The sequence below is a fragment of the Orycteropus afer genome, unplaced genomic scaffold, assembly GCF_000298275.1.
Source record: "Orycteropus afer afer isolate SDZICR_OR568_19922 unplaced genomic scaffold, OryAfe1.0 scaffold00292, whole genome shotgun sequence".
Lineage (NCBI taxonomy): Eukaryota > Metazoa > Chordata > Mammalia > Tubulidentata > Orycteropodidae > Orycteropus > Orycteropus afer.
Genome location: NW_006921879.1, coordinates 1,300,784 through 1,327,496, shown reverse-complemented (window position 1 = coordinate 1,327,496; position 26,713 = coordinate 1,300,784). Strand labels below are relative to the sequence as shown.

The window sequence follows — 26,713 nt, the reverse complement described above, 5'->3', positions numbered from 1 at the left end:
AATCATGGCAGAATACAAGGGCTGTGTATACACAGGGAGGCAGCTCGGGGGGCAGGAGTATACGGAGGGAAGGACACAGGGAAGAGGTTACTATGGGGAGGAAGTGGGAGGGAAACTGTTGCATTGTGGAAAATTGCAGTCAATGTCATGAGACAAAGTGTATGTGAACTGCTATATGGAAAATGAGTCTTCTCTGTAAACTTTCACCCAAATCACAATAAAAATTAAAAACAAAACAAACCCCCCCACACACACACTCACTTTCCTCACACGTGCCCCCAAGCACCACCAGAGCTCCTTCCCTTAGGAGAGGCACTCTTGAATTCCTGACAGAGAGAACACAGAGCTAAACATACAAGACTGTCCATCAGTATTGGCAAGGGACTGTTTCATTATTCAGAATTTTTGAAGATCCTTGAGAGACCAAATTGTGTACATTTCTTTGAATTTTATTTTGTTGTTGTTGAGAGTATGCATAACAAACAATTCAACAGTTACTACACATACAATTTAGTACCAGTGATTGCATTCTTTGAGTTGTACAACCATTTTCACCTTCCTTTTCTGAGGTGTTCCTCCCCTATTAACATTAACTCACTTCCCCTAAGTTTCCTATTTAATATTTAGAGTTGCTGTTGTCAATTTGACCCCATATAGATAGTTCTTAAAAGAACATAATGCTCTAGGCAGATTTTTTTTTTTTTTTTACTAGTTAAACTAAAGTATTGTTTGTTTTTAACAAGACATCAGGGGATATTTTTGGTTTCAGGCTTAAAGATTATTTCAAAGCAATAATGGTTTCAGGGGTTCATTCACCCTCCATGGCTTCAGAAAGTATATAGAGTCCATGAGAACTGGAAATTCTGTTCTGCATTTCCCCCTTGTTGATCAGGGTTCTTCTTTGGGATCTCTGATCAAAACATTCAGTAATGGTAGCCGGGCACCATTCACTTCTTCTGGTGTGTATATTTATTTATATTTTTCCATTGCTGTTCAAGTAATGCTTACTAACCAACTAACTAACCAATCAACTGGAGAACATCCTCTCTATGACAGGGTTCTATCTGCAAAGCCAAATTTCCTGAGTGAGACCAATCTTCAGAAGGCTATCCATGAGAGCCCTCAGATGTTCAACATCATTTCCGGTAATCCCTTCTTTCCACATCCCCAGAACACTGGAAAAATACGGACAGGGCAAACCTGAGTCAAGGGGTTGATTTTGAGCTCTTGGGCCTCACCAATGACCCCCAGCTGCAGATGCTGCTCTTCGTAGTGTTCCTGGGCATGTACACTATCACTTTGTTGGGGAATCTGGTCATGTTCCTTCTGATCCATGTGAGTACACCCCTGCACACACCCATGTACTCTCTCCTAAAGAGCCTTTCCTTCTTGGATTTCTGCTACTCTTCCACAGTTGTCCCCCAGACCCTGGTGAACTTCTTTTCCAAGAGGAAGGTAATCTCCTACTTTGGCTGCATGGCTCAGATGTTCTTCTATGCGGGCTTTGCCACCACTGAGTGCTACCTCATTGCTGCCATGGCCTATGACCGTTATGCTGCTATTTGTAACCCCTTGCTCTACCCAATCACCATGTCTTCTGAGGTCTGCACCTCTCTGATTGCTGGCTCCTACAGTGCAGGATTTCTCAATTCCCTTATCCACACAAGCTGTATCTTTAGCTTGAAGTTTTGTGGTGCTCACGTGGTTACTTACTTCTGTGATGGACCGCCCATCCTGTCCCTCTCTTGTGTGGACACCTCCTGTGTGAGATCCTGCTCTTCATTTTTGCTGGTTTCAACCTTTTGAGCTGCACCCTCACCATTTTGGTCTCCTATCTTTTCATCCTCATCACCATTTTGAGGATGAACTCAGCCCAGGGCAGGTTCAAGGCATTTTCCACCTGTGCCTGCCACTTCACTGCTGTCTGTCTCTTCTATGGCACAACACTTTTTATGTATCTGTGCCCCAGGTCCAGCTACTCACTGACCCAAGACCACACAGTTGCTGTGATGTACACAGTGGTGATTCCAATGCTGAACCCCTTGATCTACTCTTTGAGAAATAAGGATGTAAAGGAGGCTTTAAGAAAGGTTTTGGGCAGGAAAACAATGGGATGAAGATCTTAAATCATTACTCTGTGGCTCTAGAAAGGCATGGGGACTTTCCATTACATAGTGCTAGCCTGGACACATGACCATGCACTTCCCTGTGAAGAGTGGGCATGCCCTCTGGGCTGCAGGTGCTTCTGTATCTACCCATCACAGGAAGTAGTGATGGTGTCAGAGAGACTCAAAAGTAAGTCAGAAATGGGCAAGTTACTTAACTTTTTTGTCTCAGATGTCTTGTCTTTTAGTTGGGGTTCACAAAATTAGTGTATTAAGCATTTGATTGGAGATTGCATGTAAAACATCCAGCACATAATAGGGGCTCAGTAAATTCTCTCCTCTTCTCTTTTTCTTTCATACCAATCCTTAGGTTCTCACAATGTGGAGGTTGTGGGTGGGACTGCTTTTCTGTGAGGCTTATCTCTGTTAATTTTCTGTTCTTGGTAAATTTATCAGTCATGTAGAGGTAACTCCATTATTCATGGCCTGACTACTTTTGAGCCTGACTGCAGACAGCAGTACTTCCACTTTGCTCTTCTGGTGATGAGTCCTTCAAAGGGGTGGGCCTTCCCTGGTCCAGTGCAGCTATAACTGGGTCAGCAAGTTTGCCTCATTCAGTAGTTTAGTTTAATAAAGTCTATCCCCCATCCCCACCCCCAGTGACAATCCATGTAGCCTTTAACAGTAATACAGTTGATACCTTCATCCTTGCTAAAAGGACAAGGAGGCAACATCTTCCAACCTCCTCCAATCTCACGACGGGGAAACAGAATCATCATCAACAGCCCAAGGCTTATTCTTATGAGGCCGTTAAACATGCAGTCACCCTCCAGCCTTTTTTACCAACTCTGACACCAACCATCCCTCCCACAGCACTCACTACTTCTGGGTTCCATAATTTATTGCAATGGCCACACAGAACTCACAGACCATACCCATGATTATGGGGTTTATTAGGGGAGTGACAGGCTACAATTCAGGTTCAGGAATGTGCTCAGGGTACAATCTCTCCTCTGCTGTGTCCTCAGGCATGCCTCTCTGGTCCTTGGCCCTTTTGCTTGGCCTCCTCCCTGCATGGGCAAATGTTACAAAGCTCTTTTAGCTCTGCTGACAGGTACACTAGGTGCATGCACCCCATTCCCCCAGCAATCCTCCTGTCCAAAGGCACTCAGGTTTCTTGCCCAGAAGGCCAAGTAAGCTTACTGCTCTGTCTTGTGCCTTTTGGTTTCTCAGCCAGATCTCTGCTGGGTCATCTGCTGGGTTGTGTCTGTTGGGTTGTCTCTGCCAAGGAATCTAGTGCAGGGATCTCAGGTCCAAGGACATGCTCCACTTCACCTCCAGCTCTTTTCTCTTGATGACAGTGAGGTCTCCCTTTCTGCCTCTAGGAAGGCTCATTTTAAGCCTGGCAGAGTGAAAAAACTAACCAATCTCCACAGTAGAGTTCCATGCATTTTATTTGCATGGTCCCACCCAGTAATCTGGTGGGAGTTACAAAGACTATGGCTAGAAAAGCCATACCAAGTAATTCACTGCACCGGAATCCTCATCTGATTATATTTTATCCTATCTCTAAAGTGGTTCAGAATCAGGAGGGGAAGAATAGTACTATATATTGACACCCCACCCACAAAGATCCAAGCACTGTACATGTCCTGAATTTTAAAAGAAATTGTGCCTCTTATTGTAAAATTTCCTGTCAGTCTAATAATAATGGCTATCACCATATTTGAATATAGTGATTTTATTTCCGTGATAATTAGAGATTCTATTTGAGGCAGGATAGTGTAGCTGACATCATGTTGATAAAGTAGAGGGTCAGTGAAAATTAGGAAAACCCTCAATGAAACATTGACACAATAGCCACAACAATGGGCTCATAATGATGGGTTCCATAATTCATCGCAATGGCCACACAGAACTCACAGACCATACCATGATTATGGGGTTTATTAGGGGAGTGACAGGCTACAATTCAGGTTCAGGAATGTGCTCAGGGTACAATCTCTCCTCTGCTGTGTCCTCAGGCACAATCCCAATGTTACCAAGGGTCATAAAGATGGCACAAGACCAGGCAATGTCCCCATGAGTGGAAGCTGACTGAAGTGCAAGTAACAAGTAACAAGTAACAAGTATACCTGATAAGAACAATACCACCTTGATTCAAATCCTACTTCTATCATTTCTCATATGTGTGGCATTGTTTAACTTCCCTGAGACTCAGTTTCCTCTTTTCTAAAATAAAAACAATAATAATTTTATAATTGTTGCTATGAGAATTAAGCAAGTTAATGTAAGTAAAGCACATAGTCCAATGCCTGGCACATACTAAGCACTTAATAAATATTATTAGAAAAGGCTGATGACTTTAATCAAAGACCTTTCAACAATTCTTAATAGAATCATGCAATTTTCCTCTTTTATTTTGTTCCTGTGGTGAATTGAACACACAGATTTCCTAATGTTAAACCATCTTTGTTTCTGGGAATCCTATTTGGTTATGAAATAATTTTCTTTTAATAGACTATAGGATTTGATTTATAATGATTTTATTTAGACTCTTGGCATCAATATTCAAAGATAAAGTTGGTCTGTCATGTTTTTGTATTATTTTTATTATGCTTTAGTATTAAGCTTAAGCTAGTTTTGTAAAATATATTGGAGTTCCTTCTTCCAACCCTATATTGTAGAATAATTTATATAAGACAGGTCTATCTGTTCTTTAAATATTATATATGTTCATCTATAAGACCATCTGATGCTTTTTAAAAAGGTAGATCTTAAATTATTTATCAATTTTTAATATGATTATTGGCTTTATTTTAATTTTCCTGCTTAATAAGTCAATTTTATTAATTACTATTCTGCTCAAAAAAATTTCCCTCTGTTGTTGTTGTTTTTAGGTGCTATTAAGTCAGTTCCAACTCATAGTGATTCCATCTATAACAGAATGAAACACTGTCTGGTCCTGTGCCATCTCATAATTTTTGCTCTGTTTGAGACCATTGTTGCAGCCACTGTGTCAATCCATCTCCTCGAGGGTTTTCCCTACGCTTTACTTTACCAAGCATGATGCCCTTCTCCAAGACGTGTCCCTCCTGGCCAAAGTACATGAGATGAAGTCTTCCCATCCTTTGTTTTTTTTTGGAGGGGTGGCTTTACCAAACAGAAATTTATACTTTCTCACAGTTAAAAAGAAAACCTCCACACTCACTGCTGTTGAGTTGATTCCAACCCTAGTGACCCTCATTGGGTTTCCAAAGTGGTAAATCTTTACAGCAGCAGAATGGGTCATCTTCCTTCTGTGGAGTGGCTGGTGGGTTTGAACAGCCAACTTTCTGGTTGGCATCAAATGCCTTGGGCACTGCCCCACCAGAGCTCCTTTTCTCACAGCTTTGGAGGCTAGAATTTAGGTGCTGGCTCTAGGGGAATGCTTTTTCTCTCTCTTGGCTCTGAAGGAAGGTCTTTGTCTCTTTGAGTTTCTACTCCTGGCACATCTTCACGTAGTTTGGTATCTCTCTTCTCCCATCTCTGCTCTGCTAGCTTCTTTAATCTCTTTTATATGTCAAAGGGATTGACTTAAAACACACTCTACACTACATAACAAAGACAACCCATCCCAAATGGGACTATAACCACAGGCATAGAAGTTAGGATTTACAATTTTTTTTTTGGGGGGGGGGGCACTATTTAATCCATAAAACAATCTAAAAATATTAGAATTTTAAAACAAAATAAAAAGTAACAAAAAAATTTTATAAAGAAAATAAGAGATATCTATTCTACTGTCTTCTAAACACAAAAGAAAAGAAAACCCAGTAAGATAAATTTCCCAGGGTCACTGACTGAAAATTGTCTCTGGAGATCATGGAGGTTAGCCCCGTATTGGGCAGCAGGTTCCCCATCCTTCCTTTGAAGGAGCATTCTGGCTGTACTTATTTCAAGACAGATTTGTTCGTTTTTCTGGCAGTCCAAGATATATTCAATATTCTTCACCAACACCATAATTCAAAGCATCAGTTCTCCGGTCTTCTTTAGTCATTATCCAGCTTTCACATGCATATGAAGCAATTGAAAATACCATGGCTTGCGTGAGGTACTGTTTTGGTTACCTAGTGCCGCTCTAACAGAAGATACCACAAATGTGATGGCTTGAAGCAACAGGAGTTTATTCTCTTACACTTTGGAGACTTTAAGTCCAAGTTCAAAGTGTCAGGCTCTAGGGGCTGGGTGAAAGCCCCTCGATCTTGGGCTTCAGCTCTGCCTCTTGCTTCTGGCCCACTGAAGCCTAGAGGCTTTTCTTCACTCAGTTGCTGGCTGCTGAGGGTGACAAGCCCAAGGTTGACAAGTAAAAAGGCACAGTCCCAATGTTACCAAATCACATAGCAGGCCATTAATTCAAGTCTGTTGAAAGTCCCAAGGTCAACAGAGCATGGCAGGCTGCTGAACAACAACATGGCTACATGCAGGGTTCAAGCGTGCCATAAGCTAGAGACCATTCCCCAAGGCTTCTGCTTATATACAGAAAGCAGACCGCGTTCCCTAAGGCAGCTACACAGCTGCTCACAGTAGATTCCACCATGGAGTTTATTACCAGTCTCATCATGGATACTACATCCAGCTGCCCAGCTGAGATGGCTGGTTGAGTGGCTAGTCAACCAGGCCCAGCCAAGTTAACACACAAACTTAACTACCATAGATACACGTTAGTCTTCAAAGTGACATCATTGCTCTTTAACTCTTTAGAGAAGTCTTTTGCAGCAGATTTGCCCAATGTAATATGTCATTTGATTTCCTGACTGATGCTTCTCTGGGCATTGATTATGAATCCAACTAAAATGTAGTCCTTAACAAATTCCATATTTTCTCCAGTTATAATGATGTTGTTCAATGGCTCATTTGTGAGGATTTTTGTTTTCTTTATGTTGAGATGTAATTCATACTGAAGGCTTTGCTCTTCATCAGTAAGTGCTTCATGTCCTCTTCACTTTCAGCAAGTAAGGTTATTCCATCAGCATATCACCAGTTGTTCATGAGTCTTCCTCCAATCTTAATGTCACATTCTTCTTCACATAGTCTGCGTTCTTAGATTATTTTCTCAGCATAAACATTGAATTAGTATGGTGAAAAGATGAAACCCTGAAGCATAACTTTCCTGATTTTAAACCATGCAGTATTCTCTTGTTCTGTTTGAATGGCTGCCTCTTGGTCTATGTACAGGTTCCACATGAGCACAATTAAGTGTTTTGAAATTGCCATGCTTCAAAATGTTATCCATTATTTTTATGATCCACACAGTCTAATGTCTTAGCATAGCCAATAAAACACAGGTAAACATCTTTCTGGTATTCTCTGCTTTCTGCCAAGATCCATCTGACATCAGCAGTGATATTTCTCATTCTGGGTCCTCTTCTGAATCTGGCTTAAATTTCTGGCATTTCCCTGTCAATGTACTACTGCAGTAATTTTTTCTGTCGTTGTTGTTTGTTTGTTTTTAATTTTTATAGTGATTTGGGTGAAAGTTTACAGAGCAAATTCATTTTACATACAGCAGTTCATACATATTTTGTTCCACTCTATCCACGATTTCCTGCACCGATCCTCCTCCCAGGTGGTTGACAGTGGTAGCCAGGCACCATCTAGTTCTTCTGGTCTCATGGTCATATAGGCTGAGGATTGCATGGTCTACCAGTCCCTTGGACTTATTGTTGTCATCAGACCAGCAAACCTGTTCTTTTTTTTTTTTTTTTTCCTTTTTTAATGATTTTGAGTTATTTCCACATTGTTCTCCCACTCTATCCAGGATATCCTGCATTGATCTCCCTCCAAGTGGCTGACAGTGCTAGCCAGGCACCATCTAGTTCTTCTGATCTCATGGTCATATAGGTTGAGGATCACATGGTCTACTAGTCCCTTGGATTACTTGTTTCCATGAGTCTTTGGTTTTCTTCATTCTTCTTTGCTGTAGACAAAGAAAAACCCATTGTTGCATTTAGATGGCCACTTGCAAACTTTTAAAAAAATTTTTATTCTAATTTGGGTGAAAGTTTACAGAGCAAATTCATTTCCATACAGCAGTTTACACACATTTGTTTCACAACATTGACTGCAATTCTTCATAATGTAACAGCTCTCTTATCACTTCCTCCCTGTAGTTACCACTTCCCTGTGTCTTTCCCTTCCATGTACTCCCTGCCCCCTGCATTGTCTTCCTGTGCAAACACTGCCCTTCTGTTCTCCAACAATTGAATGCTCCAAGGGGTGTATCTACCTGATGTAAATGTTCATCCCATATATCTGTCTATTGTTTGGGTGGAAGCCACAGGAGTAAGTTCAATTCCAGACCTGAAGTATAGCTAGGGGCCACAGTCTCAGGGGTCTCACTAGGCTCTATCAGACCAGCAAACCTGATTTTTTTTTTTTTTTAAATGATTTTGAGGTTTGTTCTACATTGTTCTCCCACTCTATCCAGGATCTCCTGCACTGATCCCCCTCCAAGTGGATGACAGTGGTAGCCAGGCCCCATCTAGTTCTTCTGATCTCATAGTCATATATATATAAAGAGAGAGAGAGAGAGAGAGAGAGAGAGAGAGATTTATCTCAAGGAAATGGCTCATGCAGTTGTAGAGGGTGTCAAGTACCAAATTCATGGGTCAGATGTTAGGCTGGAGCCTTGTCCTAATTCACAAATCTGCAGGGGTTGATGAATCCAAGATTGGCAGGCAATATAGCAGGCTGCTGGCTTCAGAGCCTGACAAATCCGAGATTGGCTGGTTAGATGGCAGGCTGTTAGCTCACAGGCTGCAAAGGTGACAATCTCAAGATTGGTAGGCAATGTAGCAGGCCACTTGTTCAAGTCCAAGAGCTGGAGGTCAAATTCAGGATCCAGATCATGCAAAAAGCCAGAGAATTTTGCCAGTACATCCCATATATTGGAAGCAGTCCATACCTCTGAGGAAATTCCCTTTCAACTGATTAGCTGGTCATAGCATATCTCATCATGGCGATGTTTACATTATATCAGATCTCATTATGGGTGATGACTACTTCATGACTACTAAACTACTGAGAATCATGGCTCAGCCAAGTTGACACACAACCTTGAATATAATAGAACACCTCTTGTCAACTTGGCACATTTACAATCTCCTTAAACCATACATAATCTCTAAATAAAGACAATTATGAAGTCACACATGTGCCTAATATGATACAACTAACATGCATGCAACCAAAAATGCAATAGCCTCATTTACACCTTATATTTTATAACTGAAGAAAACAAAAATATTTGATGCACACATACAAAGGAAGAAATACTCATAACAATCACAGTCCTCATTCTGCAACTGGTAACATGGTCATAGCTGGTATTTAGAACTACTTTTTTCCACCACCCATTCTGTATTCCCTTTGTTCTCAGCAAGCACCTCAGCTGGTCATGCTTCTCTACCTGGTGGGGTGAACCAAACCTTCATTCCTGAAGGGTCTGGGCCATTAGTAGTCCTATCAGAATCAGGTTGCTATAGTTCCATTGACTTCAATCACAGGGCATGGTAGTACTAAGACATCTTAAGGAATCTCCTGTATTCCAGATATATTCTTCTTTACCCCAATTATGTAGTATCCATCCAATTTCCCCTTGGTAATCAGGATCAATCACACCAGATTGATCCCTCCTTTGCCTATTGAATCAGAAGCATGAATAGCCCAAAATGGATGAGTGGCATTCTTAACTTCCAGCTCAATGGAATCACTTACTCCAGATGGGAGTAGTCCACCTTTTGGGACTAAGACCTCCAGACCAGCAAAGCCTAGAGTCACAGGGACAGGAAGCAAAATTTGCAAGTGGGTCAGTAGGGGTAATAGTCAGTAGTGCCACTCCCATTTCCACCACTTGGTTCCTGGACCTGTGAATCATGGTTGTTGAGGAAACTGCAGCATATATAGGACACTGGTTTAGAGTATATACAGCTTCCTAGAGAACATTTCCCAAACCTGCAAAGTATTGCCACTTAGCTGGCACTGTAATTGTGTCTTTAGAAGGCCATTCCATCATTTTATCAAGCCAGCTGTTTAAGGATGATGGGGAACATAGTAAGACCAGTGAACTCCATAAGCATGAGCCCATTGCCACACTTCTTTTGCTGTGAGGTGAGTCCCTTGATCTGAGTCAATGCTGTGTGGAAAACCATGACAGGCATTCTGTCTGGAATACCATGACATACCATATCCATGGATGGTAGTTTTGGCAGAAGTATAACTTGCAGAGAAAGGAAATCTGTATTCAGAGTAAGTGTCTGTTCCAATGAGAACAGAACACAGCCCTTTCTATTATGGAAGGGGTCCAATGTAATCTACTGGCCACTGGCTGTGGGATGATCACACCAAGGAATAGTCCTACATCTCAGAGTCAGTGTTGGTCCCTGCTGCTGGCAGATTGGACACTCAGCAATGACTGCAGTCAAGTCAGCCTTGGTGAGTGGAATTCCATGTTGCTGAACTCATGCATAACCTCTATCCTTGCCATTGTGACCGCTTTGTTCATGAGCCCATTGGACAATAATAGGAGTGGCTGGGGAAGGAGGATGACTGGTTTCCACAGAACTTGTCATCCTATACACTTAATTGTTAAAATCCTCCTCTGGTGAGTTTATCCTTTGGTGAGCATTCACATGAGACACAAATAATTTCACTTCTTTGGCCCATTCAGAGAGTTTTATCCACATATCTCTTCCCCATAACTCTTTGTTCATCAATTTTCCAATCATGTTCCTTCCAAGTCACTGACCATCCAGCCAAACCATTGGGCACTGCCCATGAATCAGTATACAATTGCACATCTGGCCATTTCTCCTTCCAAGCAAAGTGAACAACCAGATGCACTGCTCAAAGTTCTACTCATTGGGAGGATTTCCCTTCCTCAAGGTCCTTCAGGGAGGTCCCAGGAAGGGGCTGCAGTGCTGCTGCTGTCCACTTTCAAGTGGTGCCTCCATATGACATAGAACCATAACTAGGCACAAGTTTTCTCTTCCTCAGTCAACTGCTCATAAGGAACTCCCCTTGAGGCTATAAATGCAGACTGGGATAGGGAAGGTAATCTGACTGTAGTGTATACCATAGACATTTGGGCCACTTCCTCATTCTACTTACTTGTGCCTTCAGGTCCTGCTCAAGCCCAAACTCTTATATACCACTTACATTTAATGTTGGAGTGTTTCTGTGCATGTCCACCCTTTGACTCTGTGGGTCAGACAACACCAGTTCATGACGGACAGATCAAGCTCCCTGGTGACTTAGTGGGCCATGGTTAGGTGTTCAATTTCTACTAAGGCCCAGTAACAAGCCAAAAACTGTTTCTCAAAAGAATAGTTATCTGAAGAGGATGGCAGGGCTTTGCTACCAAATCCCAAGGGCCTACACTGTGATTCACCAATAAGGGCCTGCTAAAGACTACAAACAGCTCTATTTGCCACTGACACTTCAAGCACCATTGGATCAGTTGGATGATATGCCCCACTTTAAAGAGCAGCAGCCTGAACCTGTTGCACAGCCTTCTCTTATTCTCAGCCCCACTCAAACCTAGCAGCTTTTTGAGTCATTTGATAAACAGGCTGGAGTATCACAGCCAAATGAGGGATATATTGGCTCTAAAATCCAAATAATCCCACCAGGTGTTGCACTTCCTTTTCAGTTGTGGGAGGGGTCAGATGTAAAAATTTATCCTTCACTTCAGTAGGGATATCTCTACATGCCCCACACCCCTGGACCCCTAGAAATTTCACTGAAGTGGAAGGTGCCTGAATTTTTATTGGGTTAATTTCCCACTCTCTAGCATTGATATTTGCTCCTTACTAGGTCCAGTCAGCATAAATGTCATCAATGTAATGGACTGGTGTGGCATCTTGTGGAAGGGAAAGATGATCAAGTTCCCTGTGGACTAAATTATGACATAATGCTGGAGAGTTGATATACCCCTGAGGTAGGACAGTGAAACTGTATTAATGGCCTTGCCAGCATAAGGCAAACTGCTTCTGGTGATCCTTCTAAACTGCAGTTGAGAAAAAAGCATTGGCCAGATCAATAGCTGCATATCAGGTATCAGTGTTGTTGTTGTTGTTGTTATGTGCCATCAAGTTGGACCCGACTCATAGCGACCCTCCTTAGGTTTCTGAGGCAGTATCACTACAGAAGTAGATTGCCCAACCTTCCTTCCGAGGAGTGGCTGATGGGTTTGAACTGCCAGCCTTCTGGTTAGCAGTCAAGTGCCTTAGGTACTATGCTACCACAGCTCCTTAGGTATCAGTAGATATATTAATTTGCTCAAGCAATGAAACCACATTTGGAATTGCAACTGCAATTACAGTCACCACCTGGTTAAATTTACAATAATTCACTGTCATTCTCCAAGATTCATCTGTTTTTTTTTTTTTTTAACACAGGACAAATGGATGAGTTAAAGGGGGATGTGGTGGTATCACCACCCCTGCATCCTTTAAGTCCTTGATGGTGACACTTATCTCTGCAATCCCTCCAAGAATGTGATATTGCTTTTGATTTACTATTTTCCTGGATAAGGGCAGTTTTAATGGCTTCTACTTGGCTTTTCCTACCATAATAGCCTTTATTCCACATGTTAGGGATCCAATGTGTCAGTTGCTAAGTAGGTCTATTTGAATTACGCATTCTGAGACTGGGGAAATCACTACAGGATGGGTTCAGGGACCCATCGTGAAATAGACAAGAACTAAGATTGCTGATCTCCATATGCCCTCCTGTGACTGGCGGCCACAGTGATGTTTTGGGTCTCCTGGAATTAATATCAATTCAGAGCCAGTGTCCAGTAATCCCTGAAAAGTCTGACTCTTTCCTTTTCCCCAGTGAACAGTCACTCTAGTAAAAGACCCTAGATTCCTTTGGGGAAAGCTGGGAGAAAGATTAATGATATACATTTTTGGCAGTGTAGTAGGGCCCTTCCTCAAGGGAACCCAACCTCCCCTTCATTCAAGAGGCTGTGTTTCTGTAAACTAGTTGAAGTCTGGGAACTGATTTGAAGTGCCATGACTCTGTATTCTGGTGATTTAAGTTAGACTGCTGTTCACTTGACCTAGAATTCTTCCTTTTGCACAGATCAAGTAAATATTTAGGAGATTTTCCATCTATTTCATTCCTAGGGACACCATGCCCAAATAGTCAACACCATTAAGTTCATATGAGTCAGACTATTCTGATTACTGCTTTGACTCTGCTGTCCATTAAAATAACCACACTCACCTTGTCTTTGTTGATTAAGTGTTGTCCCTTGGCCCCTATTACTAGTCACCCCCATTGTAGTGATGTATCTTAATTCAATTAGGGTAGTTCCCAGTATCAAATCTGGCTTACAAAAAATAGCAATCACAGCAGTCTTTAAGGATGCTGGGCCTCCTTTCACAAATTTGTTCCTCATTCTTGTGGTGAAAGGTCTGACTCTGGGCACTCCATGTATGGGTCTATGGGTCTAATCTGATAAATCCACTCTAACATGCCAATTTCCCTAAGCCTTTACATACCTTCTTCCACAGTATACCAAGGCAGGTCTGGTACTTCAACTTGACTTACTGTAGGCCACCACATAATCCATGCTTCAGTAAACTAACCAAATAAACTATTATTAGATCCTTTCCTAACCTCTTAAGCTGAAACACCAAATGAAGAATCTGTTTTTAGTAGGTCCAAAATAATAAATTCAGACTGATCCAATTTTATGTTTCTTGTACTGTTATCCCACACTTTTAATAGCCATCCCCACACATATTCTCCAGGTTTCTGTTTGTACATATTAGAAAAATCAAGCAGTTCTTTTGGAATGTAGCATACCTCTTCCTGGGTCACACTTTGTATTTGATCCTATCTTTTGTATTTTTATCTTTTGCTGGGACTTAAGTATAGTGGTGTGGCTGGTAGGGGTTGATGTTCAGCTATTTCAAAAGATAGTAAATGTTCCTGGGAACATTTAGCAATGTCTTGTAAGGCATCTGCCTTAGGTAATGCCCCAGGCAATGCCCCAGGTGCCAGCCCAGGTGATATCTCAGACAATGACTCAGCTGGCATAGCTGGGTTAGTCTCATCAGGATGGGGGTAAGAGGAGTGATTCAATGGAGTTTAGGAATTCAATATTTCCAGCTTCCTTATTATCTGCCCATATGTCCTCATCCCAAATTTCATCTCATTTCTTCCCAATCAATGTCCTCACTTTAACTTCAGATACCATTCAAAAGTAGATTGCCCAGTCTTCCTTCCAAGGAGTGGATCTGGCTTTTGGCCATATCAGCTCTGTAACTACAAGCTCTGGTGGTGTAGTGCCTAAGGCACTTGACTGCTAACCAGAAGGCTAGCAGTTCAAACCCACCAGCCACTCCTCGGAAGGAAGGTGGGGCAGTCTACTATCCGTAGTGATACTGCCTCGGAAACCCAAGAAGGGGTCACTATGAGTCAAAGTCAACTCGACTTGGTTTTTAACTACAAGAAATAAGGCTTTCTTTCAGGGCACATATGGAAGCATTGAGTTCTTTTATGTGGCTCTTGAGCTGTGACTCTGAATCACTGAGTTCATCTTGTTCTTTCACCACTTTGTCTACTGTAAGTAGGACCAACCCCCAGCTTCCTTATACTTCTCATTCTGACAAAATTGCAGAAAGGTATCAAACATGCAATCACCCAGAGCTTCACTTCTTACCAGTACTGATCTATTGGTGTATTAATATTTTATTATGCATATTAATATTGCCACCTCAGGCCATGGATTAGCAGTGCCCTCTTTACTAATGAAGACAGAGTCATCAGTGCCTGTAAGACTACTCCGACTTGAGAATGAATTTAGAAAACTCATCCTTACAATTTTGTTTTTCTAGAACCACTCTAGCTCAATATCATCAGTTAAAACAAGACCAAGAGCTGCCTGTGGAACAAACCATCAATTGCTCCTATGCAAGTTCAACTTGAAGCTGAAGAATATTAAAACAAGTCCACAAGAGGCAAAATATGACCTGGATTATATTTCACCTCAATTTAGGGACCATCTGAAGAACACATTTGATGCACTGAACACTAATGACCAAAGACCAGACAAGTTGTGGGATGACATCAAGAATATTATACATGAAGAAAGCAAAAGGTCTTAATAAGACAGGTAAGGAAGAAAAGACATAATGGATGTCAGAAGAGACTCTGAAACTTACTCTTGAGTGGAGAGTAGCTAACGCAAATGGCAGAAATGATGAAATAAAAAAAGCTGGAGGCACTCACTTGTCTATGCCAAGAAATTTGGAAGACAGCTACCTAGCCAACTGATTGGAAGAGATCCTTATACGTGCCCATTCCAAAGAGCGGTGGTCCAATAGAATATGGAAACTATCAAATAATATCATTAATATCACATGCAAGTGAAATTATGTTGAAAATAATTCCAGAAGTACATCAACAGGGAACTTCCAGAAATTCAAGCCAGATTCAGAAGAGGATGTGAAACAAATTATATCATTGCTGATATCAGATGGATCTTGGCTGGAATCAAAGAGTACCAGAAAGATGTTTACCTGTGTTTTACTGACTATGCAAAAGCATTCAGCTGAGTGGATCATAACAAATTATGAATAACACTGGGAATAAGAATGGGAATTCCAGAACACTTAATTGTGCTCATGCCAAAAGGTAGTCATTTGAGGAGAACAAGGGCATACTACATGGTTTTAAACCAGGAAAGTTGTGTTTCAGGGTTGTATCCTTTCATCATATGTGTTCAATGTGTATGCTGAGCAAATAATACAAGTATCTGGACTATATGAAGAAGAATGCAGCATTAAGAATGAAGGAAGACCCATGAACAACCTGCAATATGCAGATGACACAACCTTGTTTGCTGAAAGTGAAGATGACTTGAAGCACTCACTGATGAAGATCAAAGCCTTCAGTATGGATTATACCTCCACACAAAGAAAACAAAAATTCTCACAACTGGACCAATAAGCAACATCATGCTAAATGGAGGAAAGACTGAAGTTGTCAAGGATTTCATTTTACTTGGATCTACAATCAATACACATGGAAGGCATATCTACCATCTACCAATTTTATTTGTGGTATACATTCAACAGCTATGTGTGACCATGCACATCAAGACTTACAGAAGAATATTCAGATAAAAGTTATTTGTAATATCCCATTGGAAACAGACTTAATGTCTACCTATGTAGAAGGAATAACTATATATGATACATTTTGCACTGAAATATCATACAGCAATGAAAATGAACAAACTATAACTTACCCATAACAACAAAGATGATTCTCACATTGTTACGTGAAAAAAAAAGCCAGATACATAGGAATACACATTATTCCATGTATACGAAGTTCAAAAATTGACAAAGCTAATTTATTGTGTGTAAGGAAGCAGATTTAGATGGTAAAAGGATGAGAAAAATAAGGAAGTGATTATCATGAAAGTTAGAAAAATGATTACTTACAGGGTAAGCAGTTTTCTCTGTTAATAAAGGGCACAAAGGGAATTATCAGGTGGTAACTGACTTGGATGTTTGTTATACACATGATTGTTCACTAAGATAGATATTTGTTTTACACACTTTTTTGATATTGTTGTTGTTGTTGTTAGTGTCATCAAATAGTTTTCAACTCATAGCGACCATGTACAACAGAATGAAACACTGCCCGTTCCTGGCCATTCTCACAATCATTGCCATACTTGAGCCCACTGTTGCAGCCACTATGTCAATCCATCCTGTTGAGGGTTTTCCCTTTTTAACTGACCCTCACTTTTCCAAGCACGACATCCTTCAGGGAATGGCCCCTCCTGATAACAAGACCAAAATATGAAAGATGATGTCTGGTCATTCTCATTTCTAAGGAGAATCCTGACTGTACTTCTTCCAAAACAGATTTGTTTGATCTTCTGGCAGTCCATTGTATATTCAGTACTCTTGGCCAACACCATAATTTAAATGCATCAATTCTTCTGTGTATTCTTCTTAGGTCTTCCTTATTCATTGTCTAGCTTTCACATGCATATGAAGCTATAGAAAAGACAGGAGCACCTCAGTCTTCAAAGTTACATCTTTGCTCTTTAATACTTTGAAGAGGTATTTTGTAGAAGATTTGTCCAATGCAATACATTATTTGATTTCTTCACTGCTACTTCCATGAATGTTGATTGTAGACCCAAGTAAAATGAAATCCTTGACAATTTTAATCTTATCTCTATTTAGCATGATTTTGTTTATTGGTCCAGTTGTGAAGATTTTTGCTTTCTTTATGTTGAGATGTAATCCATACTGAAGGCTGTAGTCTTTGATCTTCATCAGTAAGTGCTTGAAGTCTTCTTCACTCTCATCAAGCAAGGTTGTGCCATCTGCATATCACAGGTTGTTAATGAATCTTCCTTCAATCCTGATGTCAAGTTCTTTTTCATATAGTCCAGTTTTTCAGATTATTTGCTCAGCATACAGATTGAATAAGTATGGTGAAAGGAGATAGCCATGATACACACATTTCCTGATTTTAAATCATTCAGTACCACCTTGTTCTGTTCAAATGACTGCCTCTTGATCTATGTACAGGTTCCTCATAAGCACAATTAAGTGTTCTGGAATTCCTATTCTTCACAATGTTATCCATAATTTGTTATAATCCATGCAGTCAAATGTCTTTGCAAAGTCAATAAAACACAGGTAAACATCTTTCTGGTATTCTTTACTGTTAGCCAAGATCCATCTGACATCAGCAATGATATCCCTCATTCCATGTCCTATTCTTAATTTGGCTTGAATTTCTGGCAGTTTCCTTTCAATGTACTGCTGCAATCATTTTTAATATTTTCAGCAAAAATTTACTTGTGTGTGATATTAATGATATTGTTTGATAACTTCCAGATTCTGTTGGATCACCTTTCTTTGGGATGGGAACAAATATGGATCTCTTCCTGTTGCTGCCATATTTCTTGGCATAGAAAAATTAGCGCTTCCAGCCTTGCATCTGTTTGTTGAAACATATCAATTGGCATTCCGTCAGTTCCTGGAGCCTTGTTTCTCGCCAATTCCTTTAGTGCAGCTTGGACTTTTTCTTTTAATACCATCAGTTCTTTATCATATATTATCTCCTAAATGGTTGGACATTAATCAATTCTTTTTTGGTACAGTGGCTGTGTATCCCTTCCCCCTTTTAATGCTTCCTGTATTTTCAATATTTTGCCTATCAACCAACCAAACAAAACAAAACAAACTCACTGCCGTCAAGTCGATTCTGACTCAAGTGACCCCCTTTGGATTTCCAAGGTAGTAAATCTTTACTGAAGTAGATTGCCCAGTCTTCCTTCCGTAGAGTGGCTGATGAATTTGAACCACCAACCTTCTGGTTCACAATCAAATGCCTTAGGCACTACGCCACCAAAGCTCCTTACTTTGCCTATAGAATCTTACAATATTACAACTCCTGGTTTTAACTTTTTAATTTTTATTTTATTTTATTTTTAATGCACTTTATTGAAATACAATTTATGTACAGTAAAATACACTAAAGTGACATGGGTGGTTTTAATTTTTTTTCTTCAGTTCTTTCAGTCTGGGAAATGAAGAGTGTAATTCTTCCCTTTTGTTTTTCTAACTCCTGGTCTTTGCACATTTCATTATAATACTTTGACTTCTCTAGCAGCCCTTTGAAATCTTCAGTTCAGCTCTTTTATTTCATCATTTCTTCTTTTCACTTTAGCTACTCTCCATTTAAGAGCAAGTTTCAGAGCCTCTTCTGACATCCATTTTGGTCTTCTTTTCCTGTCTTTTTAATGACCACTTGCTTTCTTCATGTATGATGTTACTGATGTTATCTCACAATTTGTCTAGTCTTCAGTCATTGGTGTTCAATGCATCAAATCTATTCTTTAGATGGTCTCTAAATTCAGGAGGGAAAAGCTCAAGGTTGTATTTTGGGTCATGGACTTGTCTTAATTTTCTTCAACTTCAACTTCAACTTTCATATGAGCAATTGATAGTCTGTTCTACAGCCAACCCCTGGGTTTGTTCTGACTTATGACATTGAGTTTCTCCATCATCTCTTTGCACAGATGTAGCAAATTTGATTCCTGTGTATTGTATCTGGTGAGGTTCACATGTGTGGTCACCGTGTATATTGTTTAAAAAAAGGTATTTTCAGTGAATGTTATTGGTCTTGCAAAATTCTGTCATGCGATCTCTGGCATCATTTCTATCACCAAGGCCCTATTTTCCAACTCCTGATACTTCTTCTTTATTTCCAGCTTTCTCAGTCCAATCACCAGTAATTATCAATTCATCTTGATTGCATGTTTAGTCAATTACAGACTGCAAAAGATGGCAAAAATCTTCACCTTTGGCTTTAGTAGTTGGGGCATAAATTTGGATAATAGTAGTATTAACTGGTCTTCCTTGTAGTAATAAAAGCTCAAAACCAAACTCACTGCCATCAAGTTGGATCCGACTCAGCAACCACTCCTTGGGTTTCCAAGACAGTATCACTATGGAAGTAGATCGCCCAATCTTTCTTCCGAGGAGTGGCTGGTGGGTTTGAACCACCAGCCTTCTGGTTAGCAGTCAAGTGCCTTAGGCACTACACCATTAGAGCTCCTACTCCTTGTAGGAATTGTTGTTGTTATGTAGGAATAGGTACTATATTTTAAAGTGTATGATGGTTAAGGTTATGTATCAACTTTGCTAGGCTGTGATTCTCAGTGGTTTGGCAGATATAGAATCATCTTCTATTTTGTGATCTGATGTGAGCAGACTATCAGTTGAGAGGGAGTTTCCTTGCATGTGTGGCCTGCATTCAATATATATGGCTGTTCTGACAAAGCTCTCTATCTCTCTGTGTCTCGATCCTGCATCCAACTTGTCAATCTCTGACCTCTGGTTTTTGGGTTGTGAGCTAGTAGCCTGTGGCTTGACCTGATGACTTTTGTATTTACCAACTCCTAAGGCACCATGAGCCAGCAGCCTGCCATCTGACCTGCTGATTTTGGGTTCATTAGCCTCTGCAACTATGTAAGTCAGGAGAAGCCTTCAGTCTGACACCTGACTCGCAGATGTGGGACTTGCCTATCTCCACAACTGCATGAGTCATTTCCTTGAAATACATCTCTCTCTGTATATGTATTTATATATATACTGGTTTTGCTCTTCTAAAGATCCCAATCTAAGAGACAATGGAAAAATTAAAATAATAATGAGATTTTTTTGTGAGTTTCATTTTATGGATTGAGATTCATACCTATGAGGTGAAATGTGAAATTTTAAGTATCTGACTTTGCATATATTATAGATTTGCATTCCTAATATCGAGAATTGTTTGAGCGAGCCACCATATATATGTTACCATGCCAAACAACTTAAACTAGAGTAAGAAATAAATGTGGCTTTCTATATGTAATTGAGTTGGTAAAGACACCTCGGTGATCTTATCAGCCTGTATAAGTCAGGGTTTTCCAGAAAAACAGAACCAATGGGGGTGGGGAAAGATTGAGATTGATTTATTTTAAGGAATTGGCTCACATGATTTTGATGGCTGGCAAGTATAAAATCCATATGGTGCACCAGAAGGCTGGAAACACAGACTGTAATTGGTACTGCAGTCTTGAGGCAGAATGTCTTCTTCTCCAGGTAACCTCAGTTTTTGCTCTTAAAGTCTTCAACTGTTTGGATAAGCCCCGCCCACATCACTGAGTGTAATCTCTTCTATTTAAAGTCAATTGATTCTAGTTGTTAACCACAGTTACAAAATACCTTCACAGCAAACCTTAGTGTTTGATTAAATAACTAGGTACTGTAGCCTAGCTAAGGAGCTCTGGTAGTTTAGTGGTTAAGGAATTTGGCTACTAACTAAAAGGTTGGTGCTTCAAACTCACAAGCCACTCCATGGAAGAAAGATGAGGCAGTATGCTTTTATAGATTTACAGCCTTGAATATCTGCTTTACAGATTTACAGCCTTGAAAACCCAATGGGGGGGGGGTCATTGTAAATTGGAATTGACTCAATGGCAGTGAGTTTGGTAACCTACTGTGATAGTTGGAGCTGTGTGTCAACTTGGCTGGACCACAATTCTGTGTGGTTATTCCCATGATGGGATCAGATGAATATGTTTTGAGCAGCCAATCCATTGAAAGGGAGTTTCCCTAGGGGTGTGGCCTGCTTCCAGTATATTTATGGACATCCTGGGAGAAGAAACACTCTTCTGTGGATTAAGATTGATCCACAGTTGGGCTGTCTACAACTGTCCGTGAGCTAACAATCCACCATTCGGCCTGGAGATCTTGGATTTGTCATTTGTTGGAGTCAACAGCCAGTATACTGTCTGCCAACCTTGAGCTCCTCAGCCCTTGCACCTGCAAGAGTCGGGAAAAGCCTCCAGCTTGATGTTTGATCAAGAACTTTGGGCTGGCCAGCTTCTTTAAGTGTGTGAGCCATTTTCCTAAGATAAATTTCTCTTTCTCTCTCTATATAAGCTTTACTGGTTTTCTTTCTCTAGTCTAACACACCTACCTAAATTGACACATAAATGAACTATTACATAGCCTTCCCCCAAATATGAAACAATGATTTTAGTTCTTTTTTAAATTATGGTTTATCTTTATCATTACCTTTTTTTTGTGTTAAGTGTTGTTTTATTGTGTACAAAAATGTAAATGAAATAAAGTACAAAATCATGTTTTACAAAAACCCAGAAGAACTAAATTAATTAGATGCAAAGTCTTCAAATAGTAACTTTTCTAGATTTGTGGAATCATCTGTAAAGCTGTAGCTGGTTGATGGTCAAACATTATCTGGGTCATTGTATGTTCTTGAGCTTCGGGTTTGCAATCCTGAGACAGGACTTTGTAATCACAAGGAAACTGGAGTCAATGAAGGGTACCATTTTGGAAAGAATCACTAAGTTTGGTTTAAACAGTGGTTTTCTTTTTCTCTTCAAATATTTTGTGGTAACACTTCATGCTTTCATTTACTTCATGTTCTCCCTTCCCAAAATGTTCAAAATTTGGGTCCATGATTTCTAATTCTGATAAAGTATTATTCATATCTACTAAAATTTTAGCTAATATCTTTACATTAAACATTTTCAGCTCTCTTTCGATATTTTTTGTTCTTCCTCTCCCACATTCCTTTGTGTTTCTTGTAGCTTAGCTAAATTAATTTTTCATTTGAAAGCTCTCCCTCTTTCCAGCCTATCAAATCATTCACATCACTTGCATCAACCTCTAGATCAAGGCATCTTTTTAGCAACAAAATTTTACTATTTATTTCAGCTATTTTTTCATTTTGGTCAAAACCTTCAAGGTCATTACCAAATGCAGAGAGCTGTTTCAAGCCCTTTTGTCAAATCTCTTGCATACATTAAAGACTAATGTCATCCCATGCTGCTGCAATGTGTCTGATGCAATGGAAAATATTGTAGCCTTTCCGAAATGCACAGTGTCACCTTACCATCCTTTGTTGTGGCTAAAGATTTGGTAAATGATAATCACAAATAATGAGCCTTGAACAATGAAATGGCATCTTGATCCTTGGCATGTAAAACAGAGGGTTTTTGTCTTGTTTTGTTAACTTTTATTGTGATTTGGGTGAAAATTAACAGAGCAAATTCATTTTCCATCCAGCAGTTCATACACATTTTGTTTCAAGACTTTGACTACAATTCCCTACAGTGTAACAGCTCTCTTCCCATTTCCTCCCCATAGTTACCTCTTCCCTGTGTCCTTCCCTCCCATGCACTCCTGTCCCCCTGAGCTGTCTCCCTGTGCAAACACTGCCCTTCTGTTCTCCCACAAGTGATCACTCCAAGGAGTATATCTACCTGGTCTAAATGTTCACCCCATATGCCTGCCTATTGTTTGGCTGGAAGGCACAGAACTGAGTTCAATCCCAGACCTGAAGGGTGGCTAGGGGCCATAGTTTCAGGGGTCTCACCAGGCTTTATCAGACCAGCAAACTCGGTCTTTTTTTTATGATTTTGAGTTTTGTTCCACAGTTTTCCCACTCTATCCAGGATCTCCTGCACCAACCCACCTCCCAGTGGTTAACAGTGGTTTATCATTACCTTTTTTAATAAATATAATCTGTTCTTAAATTTTTATCTAAAGTTGGTAGCACTGATTTACTGGATAAAGCCTAAATTTCTTAGTGCTGCCTACTCATCTATCTCATCTTCTGGTGCCTTTCTCACAGTTTATGCTCCAGAAATACTGATTCTATTTGTGTTTCCCAGAATACACCATACTTTCTTAAGCCTTTTTTTTAAATTCCCATCATACTGTACTCTTTGTAACACTTTACTTCCATTTGCCTCCAACAGATTCTTCAAGTTCTTTGCTCAAATGTTATCTTCTTGTGAAGCTGTCCTTTTGCCAAAAAATTATACCCATTCCTCACTTATCAATATGGTTGGACTCCAAAGACCAGGCTGTTATGTGAAAATCAGTGTTAGGCAAAAATGGAGGATGACCACATCAGATCACAAAGTGGAGGATGACTATGTCATATATAACTGCCAAAGCACTTCATTACATAACTGCCAAACCACTGAGACTTATGGTCCAGCCAAGTTGACACCTACCTTAACCATTACAGCCAGTATTACTCTCACCTTTCACCCCAGCATTCATTACTGCCAGATGAATGTTGTTAGTGCACAAAAAAGTACGACAGTAGATTGGTTACTATTGTCTTAAATGTGAAATATCAGATGAGGAGATAGTGCATAAGTGAGGGGTAGGTGTATCTTGACTTACACTATTATAATTATGATAATTTCTCTCCTTCTCCACTCACTAGAGGGCAGGGATAGTTTCTTTTTATTTCTAGCATCTAACCCTCCGGCAGCTCTGCAGAAGGAAGATGGAGCAATCTGTTTCTGTAAAGATTAACCGACTGGTAAACCAATGGTGGTTGCTATGAGTCCGAATTGGCTCGATGGCAGTGAGTCTGTATTTTTGTTTTTCGTAACACCATGCCTTAGGTTCCTGGCTAGTACAAGAAGTTTGTGATCAGGTACTAACCTAAAGGTTGGCAGTTCAAACCTACCCAGTGGCTCTGCAGAAGAAAGGCTTGGTAAACTGCTTCAATAAAGGTCATAGCCTAGAACACTCCATGGAGTACTTCTACTCTGTGATACATGGAGTTGCCATGAGGCAGAATGTAGTCAATGGGAATAGGGTTTTTTTTAGTTTTTTTTTTTTTAAACTATTATTTTGAAATAATTTTAAACTTATAGAAATGTTGCAAAAATAATCCACAATGTATCTATGAATATACCATTAACCTAGCTTCCCCCAATGTTTAAAACCACTGCCATCAAGTTGATTCCAACTCATAGAGACCCCCATTGAATTTCCATGTCTGTAAATCTTTATGGAAGCAGATCACCTCATCTTTCTTCCAGGGAGTGGCTGGTAGGTTCGAACTACCGGCCTTTTGGTTAGCAGCCAAATGCCTTAACCACTACACCATCAAAGCTCCTTCCATAATACAATTGTCAAAGTCAGAAAATTAGTATTTATACAATTCTGTTGACTAATTCACAGATTTTAATTTTGCCAACTTTTCCACCCACTAATGTCCTTTTTAATGTCAAAGATTTCATATAACTTAGTTCCACAATCAACATCAATAGAAGCAGCAGTCAAGAAATCAGGCATCATATTGCACTGGGCAAATCTGCTGCAAAGGACCTCTTTAAAGTGCTGAAGACCAAAGATGTCTCTTTGAAGACTAAGGTGAGCCTAACCCAAGCCATGGTATTTTCAATTGCCTCATATGCATGTGAAAGCTGGACAATAAATAAGGAAGACTGAAGGAGAGTTGATGTTATTGAATGTGATGTTGGCAAAGAATACTGAAAGTACCATAAATTTCCAGAAGAACTAACAAAAATCTGTCCTGGAAGAAGTGCAGCCAGAATGCTCCTTGGAAGCGAGAATGACCAGACTTGGTCTCACTCATTTTGGTCATGTTGTCAGAAGGGACCACTCCCTGGAGAAGGATGTCATGCTTGGTGAAGTGGAGGGTCAGCAAAAAAGGGGAAGGCCCTCAACGAGATGGACTGACACAGTGGCTGCAACGATGGGCTCAGGTATATCAGGGATTGCGAGGCTGGCACAGGACCGTGCAGTGTTTCGTCCAGTAGTACATGGGTCACTATGAGTCAGAGCCAACTCGATGGCACCTAACAACAACACAACAATGTCCTTTTTGTGGTCCAGGTGTAATTCACGATCCCATATTGCATGTAATTATCGTATTTCCTTAGTTTCCTCTAATCTGTGAAAATCCCAAAGTATTTATTTGTCTTTTATGGCCTTATAACTTTTGGCAATTAAATTTGTAGAATGTCCTTTAATTTGTATTTGTTTGATATTTTCTCATGATTAGATTGAGGTTATGCATTTTTGGCAAGTTGTGGTGACCATCTTAGTGCATTACACTGGGTGTCAATATACACTCTTATTGGTGGTTGTTCACTTTCAACTTTTTTTTTGGTAATTTAATTTATTCCTAAAATACTATGCATACAAATTTAAAATACATTGACTATCAGTTCACAAGATAAAGTAAGATTAAAAATTTTTTAGTAGGTTTACTTTCATTGTAAACAATTAAGTTATGTTGGCTTATATAGAACTGAATTTAAAAAAAAAATTACAGCTCAATTACAATAATTTCTCAAATTGGTAGGGTCTTGTGGTGCCAGTGAAATACTTAGTATGGCTTTTCTAACCAAAGTCTTTGTAATCCCCACCAAATAACTGCATGAGACTAGGCAAATGTGAGGTGCTTGTAGCCCATCCAGGGGACTGGATGGCTTACTAACAATTTACATAAGGTACATGACACCCTTGGGGGGGTGGGACCATGGAAATAAGGTGTTCGGAACACTAACGTGGGAATTAGTCAATTTTGCCATCGCACTAGGCTGAAAATGAGCCATCCTAAAGGTAGAGGGAGGGATTAAGACAGAAGAAGAATCAGGAGTGGAGTATATCCTTGGACCTGAGATCCCTGTGCTGGACCTCATTGACAGAAAGACAGCATAGCTAACAGAGCTTCGTAACACTGGCCAGAGCAGGGCAGAGGCCAAGGCCAGAGAGAAAAGTGCCTGAGGCACGACTCAGAAGAAACTGTCCTAATTGAAGAACTATATCCTGACTTGTTTCAGATTCTGAATTGTAACCTGTTACTTCCCTAATAAATCCCATACTAGTTAGTATTATCTGTGAGTTCTGTGTGGCCATTGCAATGAATTATTGAACCCAGCAAAGAAGTAGAGAGTGCTGTGGATGGGACAGTTGGTGTCAGAACTGGTAAAAAGGTTGGAGGGTGGTGGCATATCTGGCCTCATAGGAATCAGCCTTAGGCTGTTGATGTTGTTCTGTATCCCCTTCCCCCTTGTGAAGTTAGAGAAGGTCAGAGGATACTGCTGCATACCCTTTTTGCAGGTCCACTTGGAAATTAGAAATCAGTATAATCAAAGTTCTTCTCCTTGATTGATTGATTTTTTTCAATGCATTCCAGATATCTTCCCAGGGTTTCAACTATTGTTC

At 40.1% G+C, this 26,713-nt stretch overlaps 1 protein-coding gene across 1 annotated transcript; it reads left to right on the top strand.

Annotated features, from left to right (window-relative positions):
- The first annotated feature begins 1,049 nt into the window (after window positions 1–1,049).
- LOC103205823 (olfactory receptor 5AU1) lies at window positions 1,050–2,117 on the top strand. The gene is given in 3 exon segments (XM_007951233.1): window positions 1,050–1,166; window positions 1,168–1,756; window positions 1,759–2,117. Coding segments are annotated over 3 exon segments (1,065 nt in total).
- Window positions 2,118–26,713: the final 24,596 nt, after the last annotated feature.